Here is a 17,729-nt window from a genome sequence, read left to right as displayed (position 1 = left end):
AACAAATAGCCTACCGGCGTTTCGAATCCATTTATTTTCCTACCGAGCTTTATTTGTGACGACATTTTCAACCAGCTGGAAAGTCCCTTCTGATATTCACTTTATGTTACACCATGCCCTGATCTTACACTCTTTTCAAAATTGCTTCAGTCTGCTGAGCCTTATAGAGCCACCTATCTGCCAAAAAACTCCTCAGATGGAAAGTATTTTGGAGTCCGAGCAGAGATTTAACACAGGTGCGTTTTTGTTTGTTTTTCTTGCCGATGCTTTTGTAACGTAACTACTAGGAAGCGGAGAGGAATCGGAGGAAGGAAATATAGAAAAGAAAGAAGACTCTACGCTCGTCCTACCTCTCTTTTCTGACACATATTTTATCAGCACCATCTGTCTGAAGACAACTTAAGTACAGCAAACAAGTCGCCTGAGTGCAGCACGGTCGACGCCGCTAGGCGGAACGAAAAAACTATTTCTCTAGTGGAAGCAAGAGTACTATCGACTATCGCCGGTCCCTTTCGCGGAAGTGACTGTCAGTTTTCCCTGGTCAAGAATCCTTAAAGCACCCATGATACTTGACGCCTGCCCTCAATAAGATTGACAGTTCATTTATTTTAGTAACCTATCTGAACTGGGGAGGGTTTAGCTACAGATTTTTCGGTTCAGAATCAGGATTTTCGCTGTAACATTAACCGACAGCTCACTTATTCCCAGTTCTCTTTTTTAGATGGCTGAGACCGCAGTTTTATGTCCCCTTTGTGAACGTTCGATAGACACCTCAGAATCGTCGGTACTGGCAGAAAAAGGAGCTACGGCGATCAATGAAGCTAGCGAAACGAGAGGTACCAGCCTCTCTGTCGAGGCAGGGAACCTAGTCCATGTCGCTTGAAGAAATACTTTCACAAACAAAATATTCCTGTCTAAAATTGAGAATGAGAGACGACGAACCTTGCAAGAAAAGACAGAAGCAGAAAAAGTCGTACTCCGATCAAGGACTCCAAGTTTCAACTTCCAAGAGTGTTGCTTTTTCTGCACTACAAGGATAAATCTCAACACTACCCACAGAAAAGGACACGAGTGGTACAAGGTTCGGACTAAAGACTTTGAAGAGAGTATAAAGGCAGTGTGCAAAATCCGTGATGATGATTGGTCAAATAACGTTGTCCGCCAAATATGTGCTGTGTCAGACCTGCACACAGTTGATGTTATTTATCAAGCAGCCTGTTCTTCTATGCTTCGGTTAAATAAGAGCCTTCCAGCCAAATTTTTGACGCTGGAATTGTTTGGAATACTCGAAGATACTGAGCCAGATAAAAAACGTCCAAAAAGGGGAGGCCAGGTCACGATGAAAGATATCAGGCGTTTTTGAAGCTGGCTACTTTTTTGAAGAAAATGACGAAGAACAGTATACAGTCAGTGAACTTGTTGTTAAAATGGGAGAGCTTTTGAATGGGACAGACCTTGAACCGTACTGTAACAAGTACTTGAAGAGCAAGCTTCTGTAATATTTCAGTGACCAGCTAGTATTTGCAACTATTGACGGTAAGGCTGACGTGGTGACATTCAAAGAAAAAAGCATCAGCGATACTCCAGAATTTTTATTACTTGGACAAAACCGATAACGAAGAGAGTGAGAAAATTAAGCTTATTAGAGCAGCAGCAAAGATTATCAAAAGTGATATCAAAGGACTGCCAGCACAGAAGGAATCATATATGACCGCAAAGCAGATTTCTTCTGGAGAACAGCTGGAAGGCTCTCTACCTGATAGCCTAATGGTGTTCTTAGATGAAATATTCGTTGGAACCGATATTTCCTTCAAAGTGCTTGCCATTGGCAATTCCATCGTTCAAGCAGCTCGCCCGCGTGCCCTCATTTGTCCACTGCAACTAGGCTTAGCAGTGCAACTGGATCACCATTTCAAGTCCAGATTTCTTATTGACACTTTACACAGCCATGGATTCTGCTCCTCCTATGATGAAGTCCAGAAATTTAAACGCAGTGCATCAGTCCATGATGAATCTAGCCTTGCAGGAATTACCTCCGCACATGCTGTGCAGCATGTAGCTGGTAATGCAGATCACGATGTTTACACGATGGATGGAAGAAACACTTTCCATTGGATGGCTCTGCTAGCAACAGTCACGCCTCCTCTCATTAACAACCGATCACTCATTCCGAGAGTTGAAGTTTCATTAGATTAAGTAGCCCAAAAAGGAAAAATTCCCATCTACCCTTACCACTTGAGTGAGACAGTGATTTCAAAGGTGCGATATGGGAAGATCCCTGGCAAAAATGTCAACGACCCGTATGCCTCACTCGATCAGCTCTGGCTAGCTACCGGGTTCCTGAATGTCCTTTTCTGTGAAAGCTAATCTTTCACAGAAAAGTGAGCACTGCCACAACTGTCGTGCATCCACAAGAACTGCCACCGACTCAGGCAGCAGCGAAGTACCACTCGGTACGTGTCTACTGCCAAGTTCAAATCTGGCTCGGGAACCCAGTAGACCCTTTACGCCTGGGATGGAAACTGCAGGATAACGAAGTTTTTGCGCCAATAAAAACAGATCTCCCTGCCGCTCCGTCTCAGCTTCTGAAAATTATTAAATGATCGTGTCGTATTGACGGCTGTGATAGTGAAAAGTGTACCTGTAAGAAAAACGGACTTGAGTGTACTATAGCCTGCCATACCTGTAAGGGAAGCTCGTGCAACAATTCGAAGTTTCAAGAAGAAGAACTTAGTGAAGAAGAATAACAGTCAACTGTGATGATGAAAAATCTAGCTCCTACATTTTGATGATGTGCAATTTTCATATATTTGAAAAATAAGATAAAAGCTTTTCTCTGAACACATTAAGTTAGAACCTACCTTGTCTCATGGTTTTTGGCGCTGAGGTGCTTCGTCATTCCTGTTTATTGTTGTTTAGTCTTTTTTTTTTCTAAGTCTTTCGTTTACATAGCCAAATAGACTACAAGAACGACAAACTTATTCCGTAGTAGACCTTGATAAACGCTGGTAAGAGTTTTTTTCCCCAAAGACACAGTTTTTTCCCCATTTTTTTTTGCTGATAAATATTTTTCTTTTGGTCAGGTAACGAAATGAGTATCAGAAATGAATTCAGAGCCAAAAGCTGATCTAAAAAGATGTTTAAAACATTATAGTTTACGTTTTTAATTTTTTTCCCGTTTTTTTTAGAAAAGAAATAAAAAAACATTAAAAAATACAATTTCGCATCGAGCTAGAGATTTAGATTTTTGATATGTTGTTAAGCATTTTTTTTCGGTCCGGATGGTGAAGAAACCATTTCTGTACCAATTTTTTCCTGGTCAAAAATTATTTTTCTCCTACTATATGGTAAGTAAAACTACATCAATATTACATATTAAAGTTAATCATTTACTTGGAAATTAGCCTCAAAGATCTATAGCGAGCATAAACATTTACTACATTCAGTTTTCTTCGGTAAGATAAAATGAAATAGAAAAGAAGAACAGATGCATAGAGAGCACAGAGAGCATTAGCATATGCATTAGCATAATACTTTATTCAGTTTTCTTTTGTAGGAAAAAAAGAAACAGAAAAGAAGAAAAGAGACAAAGAAAGCATTAGGATACGCATAAGCAAGATCTCTAGAAACCATAAGCATAGCACTTTTCGGTTATCTATTGTAGGACAGAAAGAAATGCCAAAGAAGAAAACAAATTTGTTGTTTTCAATTTGAAACTACGTACTATGAGGTTCCAATGAAAATATACCTGTTAGGTACTAAACACATGTTCTTTTTAATATTTTGAAATTTTTATATTTTTTGCTAATTATTCTCCTTTTATTCAAAAGCTGAGGCATACAAAACAATATAATTAACAAACATTAAACTTTTGGTCTAGTGAGTAGCTTCTGGATTGTGTGGAGAATATATACTGAACTATTCAGTTTTTTCAGTTTTTTTTTTCTTGACAAAGAACTGAGAAAAAAAAGGAAATTTATATCTTTCAGGCCAAAAATTGTGATAATCAGCAAAAATCTATTATTTAGACATGTATGTATATGCACGTTTCTTTTTTCAGATTTGGTATTCTGGCTTATTATATATCAACGTGGTTAGAAATACAGTTAGTGGAACAGAAATTAAACTCGATCTTTTAGTGGAACTTTGGAACAGAGAGAGAGAGAGAGAGAGAGAGAGAGAGAGAGAGAGAGAGAGAGAGAGAGAGAGAGAGAGAGAGAGAGAAAGAAAACAATCCTAGGTAACGAGGATGGGAGTTTTGGAAGAAAAAACTTTCTCATTTTGGTCCTGTTTATGTGGAGTTTTTATCTATCTAATTTATCTATCTTGAACACTTATGACACTTGAACACTAAAGAGGAGGATGATAAAAACTCCAATGTAAATCCTGGTAAAAAAAAAACTATTCCTGGCAGTAATTCCTACCCCCTAGGAAACTTCCTGGTGGGGCTTTTGATGGCATATAATTATCATACCTCACTAATTAAGTTCAGCTATGCTAAGAGTTGCCTCAATTGGGTAGCCCTTGTTCAGCTTTGTAAAATGCCAGAATTTTTCCTTGTAATGAACAACTAACACAAAACTGAATACAATTGAAGATTAAAGGCATAAGACTTGACTTGAAATTTTGATACCATCTGCAATCCAACTCTACATAAAATTACTCTGAACGGATTAATATGGGCGAGACAATGACGCGTCGACAGAAAAGTCTTTTTCTTAAGTTATCCTTTTTACATTACCATTTTCCGTATAATTTGCTGGTATTTTTTAAAAGAAAAAAAATAAAGAGCGTTAAGAATAGGGTAAAAAACAAAGTATTTAAGTTATTTATTCTGCCCAGAGAGCACGTGTATAGGAATTATTTTGAATTATGATGTTTGGAGGGGAGGGGGAAGACGTAACTATGAAAGAATGGCATTAATGGTTGAAATATGCACCTTAACACACCTTAACGCACACCTTAGCGCACCACAGCTAAAGGAACTTTTAGGAAAATTCGTAAAAATACTTTGGCTTCAAAGAGGACGGCATCCTGTGAAAGAGTACCCAAATTATTTTTGCAAATGAGAATATATACAATTCTTAAAAACATACTATTAGCTTTACTGTATCTATTAATTTTTCTTACTGACAATAAAGCCTAAGTAGAAGGGGGAACACTAGGAAAATTCAGGGCCGGATAAAGGGTGATTGAAACGATAGGGTTCAATCGAGCCCCGTGATGGAAAGAGCCCTGCGTTACCATCAAAATCAACATTTTTTTTTTGAAATTGTGAAACGTTCTTAACATCGAGAAAATGCATTGAAAAAATGTCTTAAGCAATGAATAACGAAAATGAAGGACATAGATTTATGCAATTAGAATACTTATGAAAACGAAAATTACAACGAGTCAACAACGAAACTGAAGAACAAAGAAATATGCTGTTAAAAGAAAAGTGGCAGCCAGAATAACAACGAATCAAAATGAAAATGAAGAACAGAATAATATGTGGATAGAAGATATAGAACAACACGACCAAAGAAATATGCAGTTAGAAAATAAACGGTAGTGAGAATTACAAACAAAAGAGGGAATAAGAACCTGTAAAAAGTGAAAGTGAATAACAAAGAACTATAGGGTTAGCAGACACACAATAGTGAGTATCAGAACGTTTCAAAAATGACAGAGAAGAACAAAAGTTTGTGCTGTTAGAAGATAACCGACAGTGGGAATCAGAATGAGTCAAAAATGAAAATGAAGAAGAAAGAAATATTACGTTAGATGAATAGCGCCAGCACAATATTGGACACCTACAAACTGTGACACAAATCCAAGTAAAAAATCTGTAAGGATACTGTAAATTACGTAATTATTAGATACAAGTCATTAGGACCCTTCAACGATGTATGTATTCACTGTGGAGTCCTCCATTTTCCCGCAGAAAAAGTAGCCAACAAAGGTAATCTATTTGAGGGTTGCTGCCTGCTTGGTTGAATTTCATTGCTGCCTCCATAATTTTAAAATGAATTAGTTTGGCCTGTTATAGGACATCATTTGCCCTCTAAAGAGTCCCACGAACAAATACGAAACTTGAACTCATGTTTTGCTTTAGCTTCATTCAACTTAAGCAATGATCAAACCATCAACAGTCGTAATATTTTGTCTTGAATAGACTGCGCTCTGTTAAAAGATATTTGATTATTGCAGTTTTTTTTTTGCAATATAGCTGAAGTTTTTTTTTTCGTTATAGACTCTTATTTTTAATGTCAACGGAAAAAAATAGTCACCATTCCTGAATCACTGTCAAATGGCAATTTTTTCTCACCAGGCAATTTTTTTAAAAACCACATTTTCAGATTTGGTTACTATGGGATGTGGTTCACCTCTTACTCGGTTCCAGCAACTGCTGCAGCCATGATGAGGCAACTGCTGCAACCATTATATGGTTCTAACCTATGATTATGACGACATATATCATCTTGCATATGAAAAAGCAGTTTTCTGTAAGAATATTGATTTTCTTTCATTTTTTGTAATTATAAATGCATATAGATGTAGCAATTTCCTTTAAAATGAACCATAAAACAACTCTCTATGATGTCCCAGCGCCCAGCTATCTTGGAAGAAGGAAACAATAGAAAAAAAGACATTTCGATGCAAAATATCATGGTTGCAGCCACTTACCTTGTTTTTCAATTCAACAGATTTTCTTTGCTGTTCAAACCAAGAGACTTTTATTTTCTTTTATAGGGGTTTTGAACAAGCTAATAGCAAGTGAGGAGCCTCAGAGAATAAGGCAGCTAAGCAAGTCAAATATGACACGATACTATAGAAAAGTAACTTTTCACTCTGCACTCTTGATTACGACAAATCATGACAAAGCCTTGATTATGATAACAAAAATCCATTTGCATGTGCTGTTGGTTATCCAAGAGGCGGAAAAAAAACTTAGGAAAAGTAGAACTGTGGCTCTTGAAAGGGTAAAACAATTAGCCGAGGGGCAAACAACAATTCTCACTGTACAATAACGTTTACAGTACAATTTTACTAACAATATGATTTAGCTGACACTAATTTCAGCCAATTGGATTTTTCAAAGAATTTTCTGATTAGTTAAAGAATTCTTATTCGCTCAATCTAGTATGATTGAGTGCTAGCTAATTCTCAATATTAGTAAAATTTCTTCTTTTTGAACCAACCATATCTATTATTGACCAATAAATCCTTTTAGATGTGTTATTTTGTTATCTGAGAGCTGGAAAATGACAGATAAACATAAAAAAAAGTAAAATTGTAGCTTTCAAAAGGGCGGCAAACTGTCATTAGCAGCATAGATAATGGGGGTCTGCTAACCGGGGAGCTAAACAAGGGAGATGCATATTGGGGACTACCCACTTTGATTCACCTGTTTAGCTCATATTTGAGTCCAGAGGGGAGCGCTGTAATTAATTTTTCCCCAGGCACCGCCAGTTTTACGAAGGGCTGATATGTTTAGTAATTCACGGTGTAAAAAAACAACAAATAGACATGGAATAAAGAAATAAAAAACTGTATAAAAAACATTTTCTTTTTGAAAAAAAGCTTTTTTAAAAGATGTTTTTATTATATTAGCTATTATTACTACATGCCTTGGTTTGTTCTGTGCTAGGTTTCACACATCTTTATAGCCATATTATTGACGTCCACATTTATTTGCTCTCCGCATAATTATGTACATAATCTCATTGATATACAACCCTATTATGTGTCAAATAGTCTGATGACACGAATTGGTGACCCCAAATAAGCACTCAGCCTCTCAGAGTACGTAACCAGAAATTTTGTGCGTAACCAGAAACCTAAAGGAAACAAACTGCAAAAATATTTAGGGTGCATAAATAGCAGTTTAAGTTTTGAAATAAAACTAGAAACATTCCTAAAAATGTTAAAATGAGTTTTATTTTTACTATGGAGAAAACTATGACAATTATTGTAACAAAAACACTGCTAAAACCAAAATGTTTTTTCATGGTATTGTGAAAAGTCTCGTAATTGGTTCCTCAATTGCATTTACTGGAACAATTGCATTTATATGGTGGGCTTTTAGAAAAACATACAGACAGTCTGAAACGGATGAATTCTTAAGACAAAATAAAGAAGTGCTTAACTGTCAATCAAGTTTGATGAATGAACCCAAACCAGGCATTAAGGTTAAGACTAGTAAAGAAAAAGAGATTCCAATAAAAGATGATCCAGATCAAGAGGAAGAAGAGCAGAAAACGAAAGAAGGTGAAGAAAAACCCCAGAAGACTAATGAGAAGGAAGGAAAACCTGTTTCTCAAAGTAGTGTGATTAAAGAAAGACTTCTTTCTAGTTTTTTCTGGAATAGAAACGCCTCTGTCTGTGATAGTGCGGCCTCTGTCTGCAAGAGAGCAACGTCTCTCTGGCAAATTGCGGCTTCAGCCCGCAGGAATGCAGCTGAACCAAGTGACAAAGATGAAACAAGTGAGAGAGCCCAATGGGAGGAAACAATGAAACAAAAGTGGCTCTTTTGATGCCACAAAAAATCCTTCTGAAGCTGAAAAAGAACAGCCTGTGAAACTTTTCCCTAATTCGGAAAAAGAAGAAGGCACTCAAAAAGAAATACGAGACTTGTTCCAGTTCCTGGGATCTGTTTTAACCCCAGCGGAAGTTCAAGCTTTAGAAAAAGGAGAATACTCTGAAAAAGACCTGAATAATTTGCTCATGTCTATTTTAGTTAGCTTAGGTGTCCAGTGTTAGTTAGTTAGATAAGTTATCTAGGTTAAGTTAGGTTAGTTAGTTAGGTTAGTTGGCTTAGTTGTCTACTTTAGTTAGCTTAGGTGTCCAGTGTTAGTTAGTTAGATAAGTTATCTAGGTTAAGTTAGGTTAGTTAGTTAGGTTAGTTGGCTTAGTAGTCTATTTTAGTTAGCTTAGGTGTCCAGTGTTAGTTAGTTAGATAATTTATCTAGGTTAAGTTAGGTTAGTTAGTTAGGTTAGATTAAATTAGTTAATTTAATTAGATAAGTTAGTTAGTTAGATAAGTTAACTAGGTTAAATGTGGTTAAGTTAGTTAGGTCAGTTGGCTTAGTAGTCTACAACTGTTTGCTCTCTTATACCTGTAGCTATTGTTTTAGTTGTTCCTGTATTGTTGGCTTAGTTGTCTCAAGCTCTACCTTCAGCTTTTTGCGTTGTTGTTCCTGCAGCCCTTGGCTTAGTTGTTCCTGTATATTTTACTTGCAGCTGTTGTCTTAGTTGTCTGCAGCTGTTTACTTTGTAGCACCTGCAGCTGTTGACTTGTTTGCTTTATTATACCTGCACCTATTGGCTTAGTTGTTCATGTATATTGCACTTGCAGCAAAAAGATACCGTTTAGGCAGAATGCTGTAGTAACTACTAATTTTCAAGTCAGTATATTTCCCTTGCTGTTAAAGCCAAGGAACAGAGAGTTTCCTATGCAGGGGTTTCGGACAAGGCAGTTCTAATGGTGTACTTTTTGTTTTGATCTGACTCTATTTTTAGGAGTTAAAGGTTACTATATTTCTTAACATTGGACATGATGTGTGTGTGTGTGTGTGTGTGTGTGTGTGTGTGTGTGTGTGTGTGTGTGTGTGTGTGTGTGTGTGTGTGTGTGTGTGTGTGTGTGTGTGTGTGTGTGTGTGTGTGTGTGTGTGTGTGTGTGTGTGTGTGTGTGTGTGTGTGTGTGTGTGTGTGTGTGTGTGTGTGTGTGTGTGTGTGTGTGTGTGTGTGTGTGTGTGTGTGTGTGTGTGTGTGTGTGTGTGTGTGTGTGTGTGTGTGTGTGTGTGTGTGTGTGTGTGTGTGTGTGTGTGTGTGTGTGTGTGTGTGTGTGTGTGTGTGTGTGTGTGTGTGTGTGTGTGTGTGTGTGTGTGTGTGTGTGTGTGTGTGTGTGTGTGTGTGTGTGTGTGTGTGTGTGTGTGTGTGTGTGTGTGTGTGTGTGTGTGTGTGTGTGTGTGTGTGTGTGTGTGTGTGTGTGTGTGTGTGTGTGTGTGTGTGTGTGTGTGTGTGTGTGTGTGTGTGTGTGTGTGTGTGTGTGTGTGTGTGTGTGTGTGTGTGTGTGTGTGTGTGTGTGTGTGTGTGTGTGTGTGTGTGTGTGTATGTGTGTGTGTGTGTGTTTGTGTGTGTGTGTGTGTGTGTGTGTGTATGTGTGTGTGTATGTATGTATGTTTATGTGTATGTGTGATGTGTATGTGTGATGTGTATGTGTGATGTGTATGTGTGATGTGTATGTGTGATGTGTATGTGTGATGTGTATGTGTGATGTGTGATGTGTGATGTGTGATGTGTGATGTGTGATGTGTATGTGTGTGTGTATGTTTATGTGTATATGTATATATATGTTTGTGTGTATGTGCCAGTGTATGTGTCTGTGTATGTGTATCTGAGTGTGTATGTATATGTGTGTATTCGTGTGTATATATTTATATGTATTTGTATCTGTATATATGTGTATCTGTATCTTTATGTGTGTTTGTTTGTGTGTGTGTGTGTTTGTGTGTGTGTGTGTGTGTGTGTCTATATATATATATATATATATATATATATATATATATATATATATATATATATATATATATATATATATATATATATATATATATATATATATATATATATATATATATATATATATATATATATATATATATATATATATATATATATATATATATATATATATATATATATATATATATATATATATATATATATATGCATTGAATTTATTATATATATTATATATATTATATATATATTGAATTTAAATTTTACTTAAAATCTTAGTATATAGAGAGGGCCCCGCAAAAAATTGCAATTGGGCCCTGCACCTTGTCGATCCGGCCTTGAGAAAATTAACTTATCATTCGCAAAGCAGTCTGTTACCTGAACATATGAAAGGTAAAAGCTTCTGGCTCCTGAAATGAACAAACAGAAAAACACGAGAGCAGTACCTGAGTAGTTAGGAGCAAGATCAATATGGTTGATAAACCATCCGCCATAAACTGCTGATTGTAAAGATTGTCCCAATGCCAACATTGCAATGACCAATGCTAAGTTACAACCAGAAAATGCAACAACTACAAGGGTAAGAGCTGGTCCCAAGTGCCCTGAAAAAGAATTGAAGCAAATTAATCAACAAATGAAGCAAAGGTTTTAACTATGACGAGCGAAAAGTTGAAACTTAGTACCGAGATTCTTCAAACAGCTATTTAGCTTTTTTCGATAAATAAGCTTTTAAAAACTGTTCCTAATTTATATAGTATGGTTTGGTTTGGATTTTAAACCACTAGAAAATATTAGCTCCATGTTCAGGATTCGAAGTTCAGTTCTAAAGTACAGTTGGGGATAACTGGGGTCAAACGAGTCATGTGCAGCTTTTGCCTAAGAAGTTTGGTGCTCATTGACATCTAAATTTTCACGCCAAAACCATATTGTAGTCACACTTGTCTATAAAATCGAAATTACGCACGACTACAGTGCCAATTATGTTCCCCATTCATAATCTCTCGAGTTGAACATTCTTCAACTTTCAAGCATAAAATTCTTGATTGACCAATCAGAGTCGACATTTAAGCCTTAATTCTTAAAACTAGAAAAGATGGGAACTTTGGCACAGCAGTTTTTCTATCTTTGAAAGGAATCTGACAAAAGCTAAGAAAATACAGTATTATTAGAGAGAAGTTGGAAATAAATTGGCGCTGATGCAAACTCTATAAACTAATTTCTTGCAATTATAATATTCCGCTCCTGAAAAAAAAGTGTGGTGCCAAAATCAAGAAAGATACCATGGCATTAGCAAAATTTACTCTTATTTATTGACAGATTTAACTATGATGTTGATCGGGCATCAGGCTAAGTTTAACTACTTAATTTAAAAAAAAATCACAAAAGAAGTTTTTGAAACAAAAGTAAAAAGTTACATTAAACCAAAAATAAGCAGGCCTAAAGTCAAATATTTTTTAAGCATAAAACTACCACAAATAACTATCATAAATAAATGTAACACAAAAGGAAAAGAAAATACAGATAATAAACAGTCAAACTCAAAACGAGTAGACCCTACCACAAAGAGGAGTAGAGCCCACGACCCTGTGAGTTCTACAGATTAGAAAATAATTTGCTCTTTACGTTTTCTGACTTCAAACTGTCCAAATACTTTACCGCCATTCCCCCCCCCCCTTATGTGAAAATATATATAGCCCAAATTATATATTTCCCATATATTCTGTCACTTCTATTTGAAATTAAATAAAAAAACAAGTTTTATAAACTGAAAGTAAGGAGCGACATTAAAACTTAAAACGAACAGAAATTATTCCGTATATGAAAGGGGCTGTCCCCTCCCCAGTGCCTCGCTCTTTACGCTAAAGTTTTTTATTGCTTTAAAAAATAAAGTTGTGAGACAGAGTCAAACTTTTGCGTAAAGAGCGAGGCGTTGAGGAGGGGACAGCCCCTTTCATATACGGAATAATTTCTGTTCGTTTTAAGTTTTAATGTCGCTCCTTACTTTCAGTTTATAAAATTTGTTTTTTTTAATTTAATTTCTGATCGTTTTTTAGTTAATGCAGCTTTAATTTTGGCTCACCGTCATTGAATAAGTAAAGAAAATTTGCATAAAAATTTTACTTTTCTTTTGCTAAATGGCCATCTCTAAATTTGGTTCTGACGTAATTTACAAATTAACTTACTTAACCCTAGTCAATACCTTGCTATTTGAGCTTAAGTTCAAATTTTGTTCTAATTCTTTAAAAATAACCCCTTAATCACAAAGGCCGTTAATTAGAATAAATAGCTTTTATGAAAGTACTAAAAAATCTTTGGCTTAAAGAGCGAGGTACTGACTTGAATGTGAACTCAATCATATAGCTAATATTTTTTGGTTCGTTTTAAGTTTTTATATTTAATTTCTGATTTTTGTTTTAAATAATGATGGGAAATCCGGCGCCCCCTTCATAGCCATGTCCCGTCGCCCATGAAAGCTTCCTTCATGAAAAGATCCTCCCATATACCCCCCCCACTGCCAGAAAAAATTCCCCCTGAAAACGTCTGTATACTTCCCAATAACCAATACTATATGTTAACATTGGGTAAAGTTCATAACTTTCAGCCTTCCCCCTGGGGGCTTTGAGGGATTAAGTCATCCTAAAATACATAGTTATGATATTTTCGACCATGCTGAACAAAATAGCTATCTCAAAATTTTAATCGGGTGACTTTGGGAAAAAATGAGCGTGGGAGGGGGCCTGGGTACCCTCGCATTTTTTGGTCACTTATAAAGGGCACTAGAACTTTTAATTTCCGTTCCAATGAGCCCTCCCACGATATTCTAGGACAACTGGGTCGATACGATCACCCCTGGGAGAGAGAAAAAGAAAAAAATAAATAAACACGCATCCGTGATCTTCCTTCTGGCAAAAAATTGAAAATTCCACATCTTTGCAGATAAGAGCTTGAAACCCTTACAGTGGGGTTCTCTGATACGCTTAATATGATGGTTTGATTTTTATTAAGGTTCTATAACTTTTAGGGGGTCTTTCTTCCTTTTTTCGAAAATCAGCCAAATTTTCTCAGGCGCGTAACTTTTGATGGGTACGATTAAACTTGGTGAAAATTATATATTTGAAATCAGCATTCAAATCTAATTTTTTTGATGTATCTATTGGTATCAAAATTCCGTTTTTTAGAGTTTCGGTTACCATTGAGCCGGGTCGCTCCTTACTTACAGTTCGTTACCACGAACTGTTTGAAAAATTAACGAAGAAACCGGTTTGTTCTCAAGTTTTACGCAGCGTAAACTAGACTGAGATGCCCATAATACACAAGTACCAAAACTCCTTTCCCCTACAGAAAAAAAAAACTCAAATAAAATTATCAAATTTGGAAAGCCATCTTTTCCACTAGGGGGGGGGGAGGGACATTTTCCGGGGGACGGAGGGAAATTTTCCGGGGGGAGGGTATTTACCGGGGGAGTAAAGTATTTGGACAGTTTGAAGTCAGAAAATAATTCTTTCTAGGTATATAGCCACTTATTTTCCACAGGGGGTATTTTTCAGGGGGGAGGAGGGGTATTTACCGTTTTTTTCCACGGGGGGTATTTTCTGCGGGGGTATTTTCCGGGTTTTTTTCTGGGGGTATTTTTCGCGGTGGGTATTTTCGGGGGGTGGGGTATTTTCCGGGGGTATTTTCCGTGGGGGGAGGTATTTTTCGTGGGGGTTATTTTCCGAGGGGGTATTTTCCGGGGGAGGGGTATTTTCTAGGAGGGTAATCACTGGGGGGGGGCTAAACGCCTAGAACCGCCTCAATATACCATACAAGTTTCAACTTAATACTCTAAGCTGTTCTTGAGAAATTGAAAACCTGCAAATATACGGTGTGTCTTGATTTAGTTCAGCATCCTCATGGACATTTCCAGAAAATTTTATCTTAATACCCTTACCACTAGTACAATTTGTGGACGAACAATAGAAGCAGTAGTAGTTCATATGCTACTGTTTTGTTAATTCAACATTCCGTTCAATATCTAAAAATAAACCAAATGAAATATTGAAAAATTACGTAAAATACTTCACATAACACGGTGGAAAAAAGTTTTTCAAAATAATAAAGATCCAAATATTCCAACTCCTCGTCCGGAAGCTTTTGGCAACGGAAGAAAAAAAAATTAAATTATCCAGAACTTATAAAGAAAAGGAAAAATAAGAACAAGAAGCACAGAAGAAAAACGAAAGGACTCATTTTAATGATATCCAATATGTCATATTCGACAAATTATTGCTTTGCTTTAATGCAACATATTTTTATAACATTGTTTCGAGTAAACTGGTCGTAATATCTCATTATATTTGTGGACTTCTGGAAAACTAGTTTCTAGAAAATGAAATACTGAAAACTAAGCGTTCCTTAGTTTTTTAGAGAATCAAAATCGTTAGAAGAATTTACTGACTTCATGGCCGTTAAATTCTACTGAGAATCTTAAGAACTAGTTTCTAATTCTTTACTGACCACTTAAGGATTCTCTGTTTATAATCCTCTATTGTTACATATGTTTTGTAATTCCAGTTAAGCACTAGTTTTCCAGAATTCTTCGAATATAGGGAAATATCACAAGCCACTTTGTTTGAAACAGCATTTCAAAAATGTATTGTCTAAACATCTTGTTCATTTTAAGTTTCACCTTTGCTGTTTACTCATACCAGAAAAATTTCCTTTTTTTAATTGATATATGTAAAAAACAAAATGAATTTGGATGTAACGAATGCAAAAAAAATAATAATAATAAATGAATTTAAACAAATGTGTCTTTCCTTTTAATTTCTTATCAAATATGTTCTTGCTTAAATTAAATAAAATTGCAGTTTTTACAGCTTAAACACAAAACGCGGCATTCAGTGCATCTTTTGTACCGTTTTGCCCCAGCTTCCTCACATAGAACATATGATCGCAAAAGGTTAAGTGATTGCTCATTCTATAGAAAACAGTGCTCTTTTTAAACAAAATTGATAAGAGTGCATTCTTAATTTTTTTTTTTTTTTTTTTCAGCCGCTCTGTTTCCCTACATTGATTTCGGTCAATATTTCAAGATAGTTGCTTTATCCAAAATGGTCAAATTGTATTAAAAAATACATAAAGGGGAACAAGATGCGTGCAGCTCCAGGAGAACGGGCATCAAATTACACAAATAGATAATTTAAAACAGGCTCCATCGTCGCTATTCAATTCCAGACTTCCACTGACAAGACTACTCCCACCAAGGCTATTTTTACTACGACGATTCCTCTAAAATTTAGATAGACATGTCACCCCTAGCTGAAATCAGAACCATGAAATCAGTTTCAGTCTGTATAAATAGTGGACCGAAGATGGCCTTTTTCGACTCAAGATACAGTCCGTAATATTTTTGGTGACGTCTGTAATAACTAGTTTTTTATTTCATTGGTCATTGTGAGCTCTTTACGTTTGAGGTTTGAAAAATTTATGCTCGTAAATTTGGAGTTGGCCATATATAAGTTAACTTACACAGGTTCACAGGTTTGACTTCTTATGTGAGTTAACTGGTGCTCATTTGACTTCATAATATAGCTCTTTACTTTTCTTTGAAATATGCAGTGTTTGGCTTGAAACGAGTAAGCAGTAAAATAGCAACCAGTTAAAAATGTGTTTAGAGTCTTTGGTTAATCTTTTCAACTTTCAAACAGTTCGTGGTAACGAACTGTAAGTAAGGAGCGACAGGGCTCAATAGTAACCGAAACTCTAAAAGACAGAATTTTGATATTAATAGATAAATCAAAAGAATTGGCTTATTATTCGGATTCCAGATATTTAAAATTCATTCAGTTTAGCGTGACCCATCAAAAGCTACTTGCCTCAGAAAGTGTACTTGATTTTTGAAAAAAGGGGTAAACACACTGTATAGGTCAAGGAGTCTTAATGAAAATCACATCATCAGATTCAGCGTATCCGAGAACCCTCTTGTAGAAGTTTCAAGCTCCCATCTGCAAAAATGTACAATTTTTCGTTTTTTGCCCAAAGAAAGATCACGGATACTTTTTTTTTTTTTTTTTTTTTTTTTAGGGGTAATCGTACCGAACCAATAGTCCCAAAATATAGAGAAAGAGGTCATTTGAACGGAAACTGAAAGTTCTAGTGCCCTTTTCAAGTGACCAAAAAGATTGGAGGGCAACTAGCCCCCCCCCCACCCCTTTTATTCTCGAGCTCATCTGATCAAACTTTTGAGATAGCCATTTTGTTCAATATTGCTGAAAGGCCCAATAAATTTGCCTCTGAAGATAACACGACTCCCACAGTCCCTGGGGAAAGGTCTTTAAGTTATAAATTTTGCCCATTGTTTACGTATAGTATTTGTTATTGGAAAGCATGCATACAGTTTTAGGGTGGGTGGGATGGATTTTCTACTTGGGTGATTTTATGCGGGGAGAATTTTCCATGGAGAGGGAAGTTTTTGGGGGACAAACTTTCCAGTGGAAATTTTACACTGGGGAGGGGAATTCCTGAATTCACAAGAATTCCTATACGGATTTCTTTTTATTAGTCTTACTTTCTCTTTGCCCACTCAATTTTACATGTGGAGATCTTAAGGGGAATTGTCCGGGGGAAAATTTTTAACGGGTTGGAGTTGTCTAGAGTATTTTTCCGTGGGAGAGGCAATTTTTCACGGGATAAATTTGCCATAAGGGGAACTTTCCACGGGATAAACTCTTCAGTGGGATTTTTTTTTTCTGGAGTAACTTTCTGCTGGGGGGTGGGCTATTTGCAGGAAAATTTTTCCTCGGAGGAGGAGATTTCCGGCATGATTTTAAAAATAATATTTTCAAATAAAAGTGCTATAAGAAAAAATTTTCACCTGGAACCGTCCGAAAGAAATTTTTCGGGGGGGAAATTTCAGCTAGAATTGAATTGTCTGAGAGGAATTTTCCTGGTGAGGGGGGTATTTTACTTGGGAGTCACTTTTCATGGAGGTATTTTCTGTGGGGAGAAGGGATTTTCCTATGTAGGAGGAGCTGTATTTCCCGGCACTATTTAAAAATGATCAGAAATTAAATAAAAAAAGTTTTTTTCAACTGAAAATAAGGAGCAACATCAAAACTTAAAACAAACAGAAATTATTACTTCTATGAGGGGAGTTGCTCTCTCCTCAATACTTTCCTCTTTACGCTATAAAGTTTTACTTTTTGTCCCAATTCTTTAAGAACAACTCCTGTGACACACGG

At 36.2% G+C, this 17,729-nt stretch overlaps 1 protein-coding gene across 1 annotated transcript in view; it reads right to left on the bottom strand.

Moving 5' to 3' along the window:
- The window catches only part of LOC148956836 (putative inorganic phosphate cotransporter), a 122,317-nt gene that overhangs the window by 23,106 nt on the left and 81,482 nt on the right, over window positions 1-17,729 (bottom strand). Inside the window, exon 8 of the mRNA XM_089096550.1 lies at window positions 10,953-11,108. Within this exon, the coding sequence (XP_088952676.1) occupies window positions 10,953-11,108 (156 nt within the window). The remainder of the gene's footprint in view (window positions 1-10,952; window positions 11,109-17,729) is intronic.

Source organism: Artemia sp. Qi Xiang Cuo, chromosome 1 (genome assembly GCF_049724085.1).
Source record: "Artemia sp. Qi Xiang Cuo chromosome 1, ASM4972408v1, whole genome shotgun sequence".
In the NCBI taxonomy this organism is placed as follows: Eukaryota; Metazoa; Arthropoda; class Branchiopoda; order Anostraca; family Artemiidae; genus Artemia; species Artemia sp. Qi Xiang Cuo.
This window is presented reverse-complemented; position numbering and strand designations above follow the sequence as displayed.